Source organism: Danio aesculapii, chromosome 24 (genome assembly GCF_903798145.1).
Source record: "Danio aesculapii chromosome 24, fDanAes4.1, whole genome shotgun sequence".
Lineage (NCBI taxonomy): Eukaryota > Metazoa > Chordata > Actinopteri > Cypriniformes > Danionidae > Danio > Danio aesculapii.
The window spans coordinates 12,249,031-12,265,644 of NC_079458.1; the positions used below are offsets into that span (position 1 = coordinate 12,249,031).

General features: G+C 38.0%; 1 protein-coding gene across 6 annotated transcripts in view; it reads right to left on the minus strand.

The window, feature by feature from the left end:
- Window positions 1-327: 327 nt before the first annotated feature.
- Window positions 328-16,614, minus strand: part of ntng1a (netrin g1a) — a 155,245-nt gene continuing 138,958 nt past the window's right edge. For 3 of the 6 annotated variants that reach the window (XM_056450515.1, XM_056450517.1, XM_056450514.1), the window contains 2 exons: window positions 11,757-11,891; window positions 328-1,903 (listed from right to left, as the gene is read on the minus strand). In XM_056450515.1, the coding sequence (XP_056306490.1) occupies window positions 1,659-1,903; window positions 11,757-11,891 (380 nt within the window). In that variant the 3' untranslated portion in view covers window positions 328-1,658. The remainder of the gene's footprint in view (window positions 1,904-11,756; window positions 11,892-16,614) is intronic. The other 3 variants (XM_056450519.1, XM_056450516.1, XM_056450518.1) reach the window with 1 other exon arrangement.

Below are 16,614 nucleotides of genomic sequence, written 5' to 3' on the forward strand. Positions count from 1 at the left end.
TGCAATAGATGGGCAGTTTACTCACAGGCAAGTGCAACTCCATAAAACAGGCTCTCAAAGAGACATCAATAGCTGTTAATATTTAATTTTGCCCATCCGATAATGCGTTTCACTGAAACAAATCATTACTGTATTGAATTTGAGATAAATGGTGTGCAGAAAATTCTCAAGCTTAAAGCATTTTCCACTATTCTGCAAAGTATGCAATTTATATGCATGTGTTATATAAAGAAATATGCAATTATTTATCATGCTTTCATCGCCCGGACAATGCTCTCTGCAATAAAACACACATAAAACAGTACAACACAGCTACATAAAGTCCTTTTAAAGTTTTATTCACTTAAATTGTTCAGTGTTAAAGCAACAAGAAAACATTTAGAATGTCCTTTGGTGTGATTTTCTTTTTTTCTTACATGTCAGTATATATACTGTATGTAAACTGATATTCTTTGATGCCAGCACGTAGCCAATATACTTTAGGAAAACTTCACAATCCAACTGAAGGAAAGAAAACGAAAAGTATAAATGAAATAATATTTCAGACAAACATAAATATTGAATCGTTTGCACCTTGATTAAATGCACTAAAATGTTGCCCTTAAACACATTTCAGCAATAATACAAAAAAGTATATGTTCTACATTATCTTTACTCTGTCAAGAAAATAACTTCTGTATTAATACAAAAATTAAATACACTGATGACTGTCTAAGCACTTCATCTGTTTGGGTGAAAACATACATTGTTGACCGTGGCCTCAGCAAACAGTCCGTCACATTTCAAAGTCATGGGTTGTAATCAGATTTTCCGGAGGATAGGAGGTGTGACTAACATCACACAGACTGAAAGAATAACTTAAAAAAATATTGAAAAAAAATATATCAAGGGTTACAGAATAACATTCACAAAAGCACAGGGTGGAGGAAGGACGGGGCTCTTGACACAAAGGACACTCTAAAGTTTATTTCCGAAGGTGGGGGTCGAGGTGAAATTCAGGAGTGTTTTGGCGGGACTTGAAAGCGGATCAAATGGGACAGTCTGATTTCCTTATATCCTTAAAACGCACTGACAGCAAAGAATGCTTCTTTTCTCGAGTCCATCTTCTTATTATTACCGATCTAATAATGTATTTTTCTTGCACACAATCCGGACAGTTTCCATCGTTCTGTGTCACAATAGCCGAAAGCAGTCTATAGCCAACATGATACCCACAATGGCTCAGAGGGTGAGGGGCGGCAGCTGGCTTTACTTGTACATGCCGCTGGCTGAACGAAGCTCCCGTTCCCTTCATAATAAAGAGAGGAGAGCGATGAGCCTTGTCCACTCTGATACCTGCTGCTCTCTTGTTCTTTTAGGGGAGTGAGTATCTATTATGGCTTAGTTCACATCTCTACTTCCTCTTATTTGCTCCATGAAGCATATGCTCAGGTAAATTCTATAAATAACACCTTGATTTTTTATTTTTTTTTTGCTTTTAGATTTTTATATTGAATCAATATTTATAAATACTATTTTTATTGATGTATTTATTTACTTATTGTCATCCTCTGGATTTTCGCTTTGATATTTGGGCACATTCCTCATGGCCGGCCGAGTGTCGGTGGGTCTGGTGCGCTGCTCATACAGAAGAAGCTGAAGAGTCGGAGATCTGCGTCTCAGAGGACAGTGATCCAGCAGATCTCCGTCAGGAAAATGCCACCCAGCAGCAAAAGCAGGATCAGGGAAGGGGGGTGGAGGGACGCCTGGCCCGAGTCTGATCCTCCGCAGCCGCCCGGCTCTTTCTCACAGCGCGGTTTCTCGCACAGCAGGCCGGTGTATGCCGGAGGACACTGACAACGAACGTAGTTCACACACACGCCGCCATTTTGGCAACGCAGAAGTTCGCTGTCACACACCCGGGCTGGGGCATTGAGAGGAAAAGAGTAAGCAGAAGATAAACACACACACATAGGCGACACCCAAACAAGTATGAACACTTCTATGATTACATAGAGCTCTATCCTGAGATATCATATATTCATCTATTGCTGAAAATAGACAGAAATAGTCAATACAAAGTGCAGGCAAAGTATTGATTGAAATGAATCACAAGTACAAAACTTAATATCATTATTATTAATAGAAATTCATAATCATAGGCAGTTTTTGCAGAAAATTGGACACTTGAGCTTTGATTAAAATGTTTCAAAAAGTTTGCAAGCAGCTGGCAATTCAAAAGCTTCATTGCCCGCTTCAAAAGTATTACTGGGATATTAGTTCACTTAAAAATAATGAAACACTACACTGACAAAAAATAAATAAAAAATGAAGTAGAGTATAAATAAATAATAATGAAAAGTTTTTCTTCTGCTACATATTGGTCTTGTTTCCATTACAAACACTTAAATATTCTTAAAGGTGCAGTAGGTGATTGTCTTCAGAAACATTTTTTGTTGTGCTGGTTGAAAGTCTTTTCACATTCCATTAGTAATGATTAATGTAAATGATCTAAATGTATTTATATGTATTTTATATTCTGGGTAAGCATAAAACAAAAAAATGTTCAACCAATTAAAATTTGTCGGGCCGATAATTCCCAAACTTCTGATAAGTAGTCCAAACTGTGTCAGCAAATGTAGATTTGTACATCTGCACACCTCTGTTCACGCAGATCCGCCATTTGCGTGCACGCACATTCATGTGCACCCAAGACAGTCACCGCGGTAAAAACAAATGCTGAATCAAAACTTTTTATAATCCTGATAAATATTGGAGTCCATTTTGCACACTGGAGGAAGGACGACACCATGGCTGAAGTATCTCTGTTAGACAGGTAATGTTCTGTTTTAAAATGATGTTAGTTACACAAAGCTGATGTAGATTGTGTTTTGTTACCAATGGGTTATATGCATGGAAGTGTTGTTCAGCCACTGAAATCTCCTGGTGAAAGATTGATGTGACTATTTTCAGTTTCATAAGGGCCCTTTTACAACATCGACAATGTAGATTTTTATTTAGTTTAACAACAAAACAGAAATAAATAGCGCTATTCCACCTTGCCTGCTCTACTGAGCTGAAGTTGGTTTTATATTCACATTGGTTCATTTTTAAACAGTGACGCGCTCTCTATATTGCTTACCATGCTACTTTGAAATAGCATGCAAGTGTGGCTTAGTAATATGTGTAATTCCTGCATGCCGCTGGCCAACCACTAAGCATACAGTAGTCACTTTAGGACAAAGTGTGTGAGAGAATGAGAAATATTGCACATTATGACAAGTTTTGCTTGCTACACAACTGAAAACGTGCTAGATATAATACAGTTTTTCATTCAGAATCATAGTATTATAAAGTACTATACATTCTAACTGGCTAATGACATGTCTACTGACATCTTTAAGGTGTGCGCGTTCGTGTTTCAGTAGGTGTGGCTTTGGACGGCAGGGGAGGTACTGTGATTCAAAGATATTATGGTACCTGGTTAGTATTTTGGCAGATCACCTACTGCACCTTTAAATCACCATACATTTAATTGAGAAGCAAAAATTCAAGTTTATATTCTTGCTTGAAACATTTTCAGAAGCTTATTTTTAAAAACGAAGTTATTTTACCTTTCAAATAAAGGTATTTTGACATAAAAGTATAGATATATATATATAAAAAAAGAGCATTTCTTATAGTCTTGCAGATATTTTTGAATACAACATGCGACAGAAGTGTCTCTCAGGAGACCTCGGCTCTGCCATTCACTCCAACCATTAACATGGCATATATTTTACAAATCCCAGACAATGTCGTGCATTCTGAATCAGCACAGGACCCTCAGGTGCATCACCAGGCATCAGTATATTTAACAACAGGAGCTGTTGATCTGCTCCCTTCGGACACAAGCTGTTCGGCAAGCTTTAGGCAAACAAATTCCAGCGCAAACCAGCGAAACCAACAGAGACAAATAAAAACTGACAAACAAGCCATGCCTCTCGCATCTTCATCAAAACACAGTAAACCAGCTGATTGGAAAATAATCATCTAACGCACAACAATTGACCTCTACGAGTTTGCGAGGCGCGGTTCTGACAGGCCGTGTGCATCGCAGCATCTGTTTAATGGCTGTTACTGAGCTATTTTGGGATGGACTGAGCTGACAGGAAGAGCGGGATGATAGAGAGAGGAGGTGTAACTCTCCCAGTCATAACAGGCTGATTAGGGAGCTGGCAGAACTACATGGTCTCCAGCTTCTCTCTCTCTCCATCTCCTGTGTGGATATGGGCTTTATAGTTGAGTCAGGGAAAAATGAGCCCCTGTTTGTGTCCATAATTCCCCCTGTTCATCACTGCCGAGTCTTTTTACGATGCAGATCAATCGTTCCCTGGTGAAAACACACACTCGTACCACAAAACAAGACTCAGACACTGGACCTAGTGGTTGAACATGCTATTCAAATTATCAGCGATTAACATGCGCGTAGACTGGATGCTTTCCATTTGTATTACTCTCATTAAGATTTGTAGGTATATAAATACATCATTATTTTCAAATTTGGACACATAATGGGTGGAAAGCTGGAAAGCCATCCGCTGTGTAAAACATGTCAGAATAGTTGTCCGTTCATTCTGGTGTGGCAACACCAAAAATGAATACATTAATAATAATAATAATAATAATAATAATAATAATAATAATAATAATAATAATAATAATAATAATAATAGGTGTGTCACAGTGGCACAGTGGGTAGCACCATACCTGCCAACACTCCCGTTTTTCCCAGGAGTCTCCCGTATTTCAGACCCATCTCCCGACACCCTCCCATTTTATTATTTCTCCCGGAAAACTCCCGTGATTTTGTAATTTCCGTCTGTAACACCCCCGGGTCGCCGACTTTGGTATATTACCCGATCGCAGCAGGCATAGTACAGTTACTTATCCGGTTCTCAGGTTTGTTACTGAGACATCTTACCTCAGACACCAAACACCATTTTCAGAGACAAGTGTTGGCAGGTATGGGTAGCATGATCGCCTCACAGCAAGAAGGTCGCTGGTTCGACCCTGAATAATAATAATAATAATAATAATAATAATAATAATAATAATAATAATAATACATGCATTCTTTTATTCATTTTCCTTTGGCTTACTCTTTATTTCAGAGGTCGCCACAGCGGAATGAACCACCAACTATTCCAGCATATGTTTTACGCAGCGAATGCCCTTCCAGCTGCAACCCAGTACTGGGAAACACCTATACACACTCATACACTACGGCCAATTAAGTTTATTCAATTCACTTACCTCATGTCTTTGGACTGTGAGGGAAACCGGAGCACCTGAAGCAAACCCATGTGAACACGGGGAGAACATGCAAACTACACACAGAAATGCCAACAGGCCCAGTCGAGACTCGAACCAAAGACATGTGGTACAGGTGAATTGGGTAGGTTAAATTGTCCGTAGTTTATGAGTGTGAGTGAGTGTGTATGGATGTTTCCCAGAGACGGGTTGTGGTTGGAAGGGCATCTGCTGCATAAAACATGTGCTGGATAAGTTGGCGGTTCATTCCACTGTGGCAACCCCGGATTAATAAAGGGAATAAGCCGAAAAGAAAATGAATCAATGAATAAATAAAAATCATGGTGCCCAAAAATTTGCATTAGGCAAATTTACCTAATTTGAATACTTTAATTGCTTTAATCTTTTTCAAAGCTTTTGAAATCAGTTTCCAAATTAAATAAAATGTTTTTGTATTAGGGGAAACTTTTTATATAATTACCTACAGTATAAATATTTTGTGTTTAATTTAAAATATTTTAACATATCTGATTCATTCATCTGAAATGAATTATAATAATCATGTGCTTTTTTTGTTCTACTGCTCTCTATTGAGATAAAAAATTGCTTATATAAAAAGTCCATAACTTAAAATGTCTGTGGATTACTAACTTAACTAAAATTTTAATTCAATGATAGTTAAAAGTATGTTTTAGTTCAGGGACATTTAGTCTAGAAAATGCCATCTTTCCCTGAGTGTATTTTTAGCCTGTCTAGTCTGCCCTTTAAGGAACAATAAAGAAATGATGAATCAAAGGATGAAAAACAACTGCATTGTTTAAAAAAAGGAGGCTTTATCGATTCAACGTCCTGGATAGGAACCTTTCATCTTTTTCAATCTTCAGTTTGGCCAACGGTCTTTCATAAACTAAACATTTCCAATTATAAATTCAGCGATTCTTCTTAAGAAGATGCATAGGACATACAGCATTGATTGTTTGCAATTGAGACATCAATGTTGACTCTCGCCAAACTATCCATGAGAAGGAGGTACAGAAAGAGGTAAAAGGTAATGAGTGGATTTTGTCTGTGCAAAGAGTTTTAGAACAACTTCTCTTTGAGGGAAAGAGAGCAAATTGATCGATTACCTTTACCACAACTGTGGCCTTTGGCAAGAGTGTTCTTGCACTTCATCTGAAGAAAGACTTAAAAGAGGCACAGTTTTGTAGATAATGCATCTCTCAAGAGTTTAGGTCTTTTCGGTTCACCCTATAAGAACTCTTTCTGTCTCCACAGTTTGATATCCCCTGATGACCAGGAAAAGGTGCTGAGGCAAGAAGAGCCCAGTCAGTGATTTATAGCTGTTATGGGTGCTAACAAACACCTTTAACTTGCAATAGAGGGGGCATTGAAACTATTTACTCTGAAGTCCTATAAACAATTTAACCTCTATATCCTACACCATGCTCTCTAGAGCCAATGTACAAGAGGGTGGTTTCATCTAATAAATATGAGCGCCTATTTTAAGAGCTTAACAGAAGGTCTGCTTATGTAAAAAGCATGTGGACTTAAGAGCAAGAAAAACATGCTCTGCCTTCAATTGTGCATTCGTAATTTGCTCGCAAGTAAATAAACTTCAATAAGAGAATAAATCGAGCAATTTATTGGGTTTGCTTTTGATAAGAGGGATAATATTTATTGAGAACAGCAGTAGATTGCGTGGTGAGCTTCGAAGAAAGGGTTTATTTGAAGAAAGATTTGAGCTTTAATTGCATACTGAAATCGGCATACAGAGGGACTCAGGAAAATGAGACTTAGATTACATTTCGGCCTTCAGAAATTTCAATGGGATAAATGCAATTGAATTAAAGAGGTAGTTCAGCCCCAAATTAACATTCTGTCATTATTTACCTGAAACATATACACACTAGATATCAACCCAGTTCACCTTCAGACCATTTTAATCAAACAGAGATACTTATGTTCCTCTACACTTTTAAAAATATAAGTTCTTTATTGACATTGGTGGTTTCATAAAAGAGCAAACTTTTCTGCTTCCCAAAAAAAAAAAACATTTTCAAAAAGAACATTTTCTTTCATGGAGTGAATAATTTTTACATGTTTTCAAGAGGATTTTTATTTATTTATTATCTCTTTATGAACATTTTAAAGGGGTGGTCCAGAGTGCATTTTATGGCTTGGTTGTGTTCTTAAGATGCAAAGCAAAGTGTGCTAATGCTTCAGTAGTAGAACATCATGTTATTTTTTAATATAACTTACTTTGATTATCTACAGCTACTCAGCTAACATGAAAACGACTGTCTTATTTCCTAGTCCCTCTGTAAGGAACGGCCTTAAGACGCTATGATTGGTCAGCTAATAAAATGGGCTGTGATTCGTGGATTGGCTCCAAGTCACCATGTCACGAGCACGTGCTTTTGCGCTGTGCAAACAGCTGTATCAGTTCTTACCCACAATATTTACATCCTTGTTTACATCCTCGCTACTACATACCATTAATGCTGGGAATTTTGCATATAATTGATCAATTTTAACAAATAAAAGTACTTACAGGTTGTGGCTCACAATCCACAGCTTCACCGGTTGGAGGAGTTTTTAGCCAAATCCAGCACTGAACTGAGAGACATTCTGGACGCTCTCCTTTGTCAAATGCTAGAGCTATGTCTTTTTTTATAATTCCCTGGAACATAATTAAAATAAACTGTAAGCACTTCTCTCTTTGTCTTGTGTCCTTTGGAAGTCTAAATACTTAAACAGAACAAGCTCTGTGGAAATAGCAGTGGTTGGACGGGATTTTAGCTTTTCTGCTATAATATTGTAGTGCCTCTGGCCATGTCCCTTTGCTGCGCGGCCTGAATGCATGTGGTGAATGCGCGTAACCTGAAGCGTTTGAGAGCTCACTAGCCTAGATGTATTATTTTGTAGTGCCCAAACTTTGTTGGCTGTAGGCTTTGCTATTCTAACTCTGTAAAAGCTAAGGTTTCCCTTTGCATTGAACTTTGAGTGTATTACATTTAGAGATGTTGTTTATGTTCACACAGCTACATAACACACCAACTAAAAGTTTAAAATATGATATCGTAGTGGACTCTACGTCAAATTCTAAATTCTTTGAATAGAGGAACACAAATCACTCAGTTTTGATTAAAAACATCTTCATTTGTGTTCCAAAAGAGAACAAATTTCTGGGTTTGGAAGGAAACTTTGGGAGTAAATGATGATAGTAGTGGAAAGAACTAACACATTAAAACTCTTGTCTCAAACTTTTAACAAAAACATGTCGAGATCAAATTGAACTGGTTATGGTGCTTGACCGTAGTGCATACCACTGGCTGAAAAATATGGCTAATGAATCTTCACGCTGGTGAGAGACAGGGGTGGACTTAGTGATTTGGGGGCCCTAGGCGCTTCCAGGTACAGGGCCTTAGCATTGAAACTTTTCTCTGTAGATTTTTTTTGGTAAATAAGGTACATATTAAAAAATATATTTAAAGTAATTGCAATAAATACACAAACAATAAAACTATTTTACAAACTATGTACAGTGATTAAGCCCTTTTTGTGATTAGTTTCTGTATTAATAACAATAATAAACAAACATTTAAACAAAATTAATTCACAAACTAATCTTTTCATAATTTTTCATATAATGGACCCTATTAACAAGACTGTTATGACGAGTTTAACAGTCATCATAATCTTAAATCCTTGAAAGTTTTTAATAATTAGATTTTTTTTTAAAACGTATGAACATTTATATGCATTTATATGCATTTATAAATGCATTATATCATCTTTGCATCAAATTACAAAAAAGCGAATTACCGCTTATAAAAGGTGTTTCTAATGCAGCGTCTAAGGGGCTGAGAGTAAATTTGTCATCTGAGAGGTGTTTTGGCCAGAAAGCCGGATCGTGGAGGTAGCTGCATTTCATTGTTTGTCTTATTTCTACTTTGTTTTCCAAATGTTCTCAAAATTCTCACTTCTGCATGCTCTATCTACCTCTACCCCTGCTCAACTCTGATTGCTTGCAGATTATCAGTGTCTTTGAATTCAAGCATGTAACTGAAAAGAACGTGCCACTATTCATGGGGTGCCCCCAGTTTTTAAAAGAAGTAATATCATTAACATATTAACGTTTAGGTTAAATATTTCATAAAATATGATAGAAAATGTATTAAAGAGTTATATGATTAATATATACTTTTTGGCATTGGCAATTTCCCAGGCAGGGGCGGACTCAGTCATTTGGGGGCCCTAATAAATTCCAGGTACGGGGCCCTAGCATTTTTGAAAAATAAACAGCTTGTTTAAAAAAAAAAAATTATCATCCTAATGTAAAATTAAAAGGAATAAATTCACAAATAATAATAAAAAAACAAGTTCACAAACCATGTACAGCAGGGGTGTCCAAACTGTGTCCTGGAAGGTCGGTGTCCTGCAGATTTTAGCTCCAACTTGTCTCAACACACCTGCAAGGATGTTTCTAGAAAGCTTAGTAAAAACGTGATTAGCATGTCCAGGTGTGTCTGATTGGGTTAGGAACTAAACTTTGCATGATACCGGCCCTCCAGGACTTAGTCTGGACACCCTAATATAGAGTTAATTAGCTATTTTTGTGATTAGATTTTAATAGTAATAATAATTAAACAAATTTAAACAAATTTAATTCGTAAATCATCAAACTAAACTTTTTACCATTGTTCTTATGAATTGAGTAATTGCTATTAGTGAATCGACGGCTGTTTCACTGGGAAATGTTATGTGAACAGGCCCTCTCTTAATAAGCTCACAGCGCTCATCATCTGACAGCTGTTTCAGCCAGACAGGATCACAGAGGAAGCTGCGTTTCATTGCTTGTCATATTTCTAATTTTTTCCCAAATGTTCTCAAAATTCTTACTCTTGCACACTCTACCTACATCTACTCTGATAGCTGGCAGACTGCTGTCACTAATATCTCTGTGATTGTGAACAACAGCAAGAAAATAATAAATGGTCCATTTAAATTATTACACTTAAAACAAAGAAGCAAACTGCTTGACTGTACCAGGGAAATACCTCACGGTTTTCCCGTCGGTATGAAGATGAATGATCTGCTCTCAATGCTGCAGGTATGAGAGACGGCTGTGTAGAACTGTGCCGCCTTTGAGTGCTCTGAGGCTGGGGAGAGACCGACAAAATCACCCGCAGCTTGTTGCGAAGAGGAACGGTATAGCACATAAGAGTCTCTAAAAATCTCCAGTAACACCTGAAAAACATTCGATAGTCGCTTTTTTTGAAAATTTGGCACTGGGGGGTCTGAAAAGTAGCTACAGTAAGTTTGCGACACTGGCTGGCAGTGTCTCTGATCGGACTGCTCACACCTCGCGCATCTACATTACCGAAGGAACGTTCCATTACTCAAGGAGGGCCCTGGGTTTTGAGAAGAAGTAATAACGTTGAAATCTTAACAGTTATAGACAGATTTTACAACATATTATAATAAATGTATTAAAGAGTTATATGATTAATATAGGCTTCTTGGCATTGGTCAGGGGCCCCTAATTTCCCGGGGCCCTAAGCAGCAGCTTACCTCATTTATTGGTTAAGTCCACCACTTCCCCAAGTCCCTAAGTGGATGCTTACCTCGCTTATTGGTTAAGTCCGCCCCTTTATTTCTGTTACGGAAAGATTGGACGTGTATTTGCAACATGTCGCTATTTGCACCAAACACTCTGGTTTATTTTAATCTCGCAACACATGATATGATGAAAATTTCTGCTTCTCACAGTAATGCAGCCGAATACTGTTGCATTCAAAGTCTGAACTCAATATACACATATTTGCTGGACTGTCCATCACACATTATTACAGCCAACGCTCCTTTGTGTTATCTGAGGCTTTGGTAAATGTTGACCTTTGATGCTGGAAGCCCATAGAAGAATACAAATCAATGCTTGACCAACAGATCATTTCAACCGCAGCTTTTGGAGCCAAGAGAGAAGAACAAGCCATCTCAGCGTGTCCATAACAGCAAACAGCCTGAAACAACACAGCGCAGGCGTCAAACGTTCTGCTCACTTCAAATATTAGCTCAGCTGTTTGCGTTATTTTGCACAAGTGCACATGCATGGAATTCCGTCGAGATCTGTTTGCATGGTTTATCTCTGCTCTTGAGAGAACATTCTACAATAATACTATTAATGAAAACAATGCTAATAAACGATTATAATTCTCTCAAAATTAAATCTGCGTTTAAACCACTAACAAGGCAGCATAACAGGTGTGACTGAGCCTCAGATGGAAGTCAGTCCAAGTTGTTTTTCGGTTCCCAAGTGCTGTAAGCAAACCAAGCTGCTCATTCCGGGGTAAGCCAAAAAAAGCAGTGGCAAATAGAGGAAATAAGGGAGGGAAGAAAAAGGGAGGGGGAACGAGACGGTAGAGAGAGAGAGGAAAAAGAGAACAAGGGACTGAAGCTGCAGGTTGGGTGGAGGTTCTACTTACATTTGCAGCCATTGTCCCACAAATATCCTGGCAGACACTCATGGCACATAGCCCCTGTCGCTCCCTCCTTACATCTACAATATCCTGTGCCATTACAGCGATCAGACTCAGAGCCAAAGGGATTACAATTACAGTCTGTAGAAACAAGACACACACATACACACAGTGGAGAAACGGGGTCTGCGGTCTTCAGCCTCTTAGATCAGCTCATGAATAAAGTCCCTCTGTTTTCTACACAAAAAGCTCAAAATGGGCCTCTGCTGCCTCCTTCATGCACATTGCTAGTCTACAAAAGGACAGATTTATAAACCGTATAACTGAATATTTACCTCACATCTTCCATTTCAAAGGAATAAAATGAGACGCGTCAGCTGGGGAAGGTGAGTGAAGGTGGAAAATGGAAACAATGGTCGTTTAGCAAGGGGAAAAAATGTGTGTGAATGTTTAACATCTTGGAAGTCCCATAACGCAAAAAAGTGCAGTGTAAATTTGTTACTGAATAACTGAACTGTGTATTCTGAGTCAGTTTATGATAATATGTTTCTATATTTAGTTTAGCATAAAAAATGAGCAGTATAAAGGAAAGAAGTGGAAAAAGATAGACAGAGACACGTGGTGGAGGATTTCCTGATTAGTCAGTTCATTTGCTGTCCAAAGTCAAACACTGATTTCATTTCTACTAGGAAATATCTCATAATTAAATCATTTGATACTACACAAAATGACCTTAAGGTAACTGAAGTCAATGAAGTCAGCTCGAAATGCTATTTGAACACATTTTACTTTGTGTCAAATGAAATACTGAATAGGGGGAAAAGGAGTATGACTTGATGTCATACAAATAAATAGTCCATTTTGATTATACGTTGACTAAGTCTCTCCAGACCATGCATCACTTTATCGAAAATTTGGCTAGGATCTGCTTAGTCCCCGTTTACACTAATATGTTTTAGTTTTAAAAATGCATTAGTTTTCCTACGGTTATGCCTTACGTCCACACTACCCCAAAGTTTTCGAGCCCAGAAAACAGCCTTTTGAAAACGTTAAAGAGACCATTTTGGTGTCAGTGTAGATGGAGAAAAACGGAGACATCTGAAGATGGAGATTGGGGCTTTTTCCTCAATATTAAGTACACAAAGTTCAGTTTTGCACCCTTTCCTTAAGTTCAGACTTCGCAAGTTTGATATGGAAAACAAACTCCCGAGGATACGTTGGGTAACAGTGTAGGCTACTTTATAACCTCATTCATATCACCCAGGCTACATTGTTTCAATTTAATCTCAACAATAATCTCAACAATAAAATGAAAACATGATATAAGGGACTGCATATTTTCATTTTCAAAATTAACTTAATAAACACTAAAAATGCAATGTAGTCACTGTATGCATATTTATAACAAAACAGAGCCTATAACAAAACTGTCTCCTTCCATTTTCTTCTAAAAATACATATTCTGTCTCTTTGCTGAATATATGTTTTAATAATCAATAATGGTTATTATAAAACTATTACGTACAATAGGTTTATCCAATATAGGAAATAAAGGCAAGCAATCAGTCAATATGCAGAATCAGTGTACATTGTTACATAAATTAACATATTAACTTATCTTTGGGCTCAGCCAAAACATGTTACCTGAGAACAAGTAATAGATTCAATAGACCATTAGACAGAGACAAGATGAATTCAATATCATGTTTAACAACTATAGTGAGATGAAATCAAGAGGGAGATCCTTGATGAACCGTCCGACGTGCTCTGCTCTCATCTAGGGAGGTGCCCGCAGATCTCCTGCTGATTGCCTGGAGCTCAGACGTGCGCATCTACGCTGCAGCGCATGCCAGAGTGTGTGTGTGGTCACATAATGTGTGTTTTCAGCAGTGTAGTGTGGACAGAGCTCTTTTCATAAATGCTAGGTGAAACGCCAGTGTGGACGTGGATCATTTTCATTCTAAAACGTAGTTTTAAAACTAAAAGGTATTAGTGTAAACGGGGCCTTTATTTTAAGGTGCTCAGAAGCCATTCAAATACTGCATTTCTGAGATGTCTACAGAAAGTATAAATGATCTGAGCCGATTTTTAGCTACTGATGGGCATTAAATATGCAAATGTTTTAAATATCAGCAATTCAGAGAGAATCTGATTAATTCTCTTGAGCTTCCTCTCAAGAACTTAAAGTGGAGCTCGAAACTCTGATGTGCGTAATGGCATTTTTGATCACGACTGCACACTGGATATTAGACATTTTTCCTGAAAGCAACAACAAATTCCTTCTGAAATCCTCTTATTTCTTTCAACAAACATTCACCAGTATTTTCCGATTCCGAGCACAACAGAACAAAGCCTTAAGATTGTGCTACTTGTTTCGTTTCTACATTAAGTCGAAGACATTAATGCTTATAAATTATTAATGCTTTGCTAAAACACTCTCCCAAGATGCACTTTTCACATATTTTGACAGTTTTGCGGCACTCCTGCGACTACATATATGGCTGGGTTGAGGCTGAGGTCAGAATCTGTGACCTGTAACACCTAGAGACGTGTGTGTAAGTCGCACATCCGTGACCTGTTCCCAGACACCTTTTTCGCTCTCTTCTTTCTTTCTCTTCCTTCTTCTTTTCCAGAGTGACATATGCAGTACGCAGCACCATTTTCTGTGGGTGTGAGCCCTCACCAGACACCTCACTGGGGAAGTGTGAAGGCACACATCACCTCTGTCTCACAATGACACCTGTCTAGCTTTATTATCTGTCTTTTTTTTTTTTTTGTCTTGCTCTCTGAATCACCGTGATACTTTGGCCCAATCCCAATTCTATTTTTGTACCCCTACCCCTTCCCCTTAGCCCTTAAAACTGTGTGAAGGGGAAGGGCTTCAAAATTTACCTCTAAAGGCCATTTCACATCGGAATGCTTTTTACTTGCGTTTTCCGTCGACATTTAATGCCTCGTGACTAAATAAAGGGCTCCAATGTGATTGTGCACTACAACGTGCAAAATGTCAGGTGTAAAAGCGTAATTTTTAAAGAAACGTGCTGTGACAAAACCTTCTCCACCAATCAGATTGGTACGTTTTTCACATACACGGAGCTGCTGAAGTTACAATAAACACCACTTGGAGGCACTCAAGCGCAAAACTGTCAATGCGAGCACACAATGAAGATGCCCAGAGGCGATATGAACATGGAGCATGCCATCCATGCTTGTTCGAAACGCCAGTAACTTTAACAAGTGTGTCAAATTTCTCTCTTCTTTTGTATTACAAGCGGGCGTCAGAAACTTAAAGTTGTGTAGCACCACTCTGTGCACCGGGGTCTTTTAGTTTTTCATTAAGCGGCATCTAGTTTCAAGGAGTGATTTTGCATACTCTTCTGCCTGACGGCAATGACAATTGCTTGGGCTAGAATGTGGAAAAACATCTGGAAAAACGCTGACGATAAATGCAAACGAAAAGCGTGTATAAGCCTTAAGAAATGGGATAGCACTACAACACCTGCACGCGTCATCATATGTCATCGTGATCTCTTGCTTCATATGAGATTGATGATTGCAACTACTGTAGTTATTAAAGTTGCGTTATTTTTTGGTATTTATCTTCAGGAACTCACTGAAAGCATATATCATGTTACCATAATGATATAATGTTGCAATAAGATCGTAACTACTGTGTATTTACACCGTGGCCATATTTATTTATGTAAACACACGAAAACAACATTAACATTATACCAGATAGATTTTTCGACAGAGTATTCAAGTGCCATCGAGTGAAAGTATGCTTAGGGACTACTATACAGGAGATATTATTAGGGATTGCAGATAGCAAAATTTTGTCGTTTTTATTTTAGTGCTTTTTTTTAAAGCATGGTGGTAAAACATGAACGCCGTTATGAATGTATTAAAACATGTGCTTGTTTGTTGTAATAATGACAAAAAAATACAAATTTGTGCATCTCCCGACTTCCGTGTGCAGACATGCTGCAGTTGTAGATGGTGTATTCTGGGAAATTTTCCCTTGGTTTCGAGTGTGGTCCTGGAAAATTTCTGTTTCAAGGGCTATCTAGCTCTTCCCCTTAGCCCTATGCCAGGGTTATTCAATTGGCGGACGCAATTTGTTCTGGCCCTCCAAACAGTGACCAAGACAAAACATTTTTTTTTAGTTCAGTAGAAAAACGGCCGCGATGGTTATGAAGTTACATTCGTCTGTTCAATACAGCACAAGTTGCAGTAAAAGGCTGCGCAGAGCGTGAGTCACCTGACATTAAACAAGTGAGTGGCGCGAGCAGCCAAAAACATTCGGATACTTAAGCTTAAAGGCTTCTCAATGCCGCGTTTCTGTTGCACGGAATGAAACTGCTGCAACTAAGTTGTGCTACTTGTGCGCTTGTTTAAAGTTCCAAGCTTATACACCAAGGATAATACGCACGCTCACTGGATTAACTACAGCAGTGGGCCATTCACATATCGCGTCTTTTACGCGCGCAAGTTCCATACTTCCAATGTAAGAATATTTGCCAATATGCTTGCGCCTCCCAGAGGCACTGAGTAGAGAACATCTCACGCTGTATCAGTGAAAGTTGTGCGTCGCTTTCAGTGCAATGTAAACAAAAGATATGTTAGACGAATTATTACAAATTATTAAAATGATTATGTGTGTATGTACGCAGATGATAACAACAGTTCATTTAAATACTTACCTAATATAAAGCTTAAATTTACATTAGACGTGATAACCATGAAACCATGATTATTCTTCAGACTATATAATCGTGGAACCAACATCTATAATTGTTGCATCCATAATTGTCATGCAGTTCAAAACATAACATATGAATTTGTTTGAATGTAGAAGAAACCT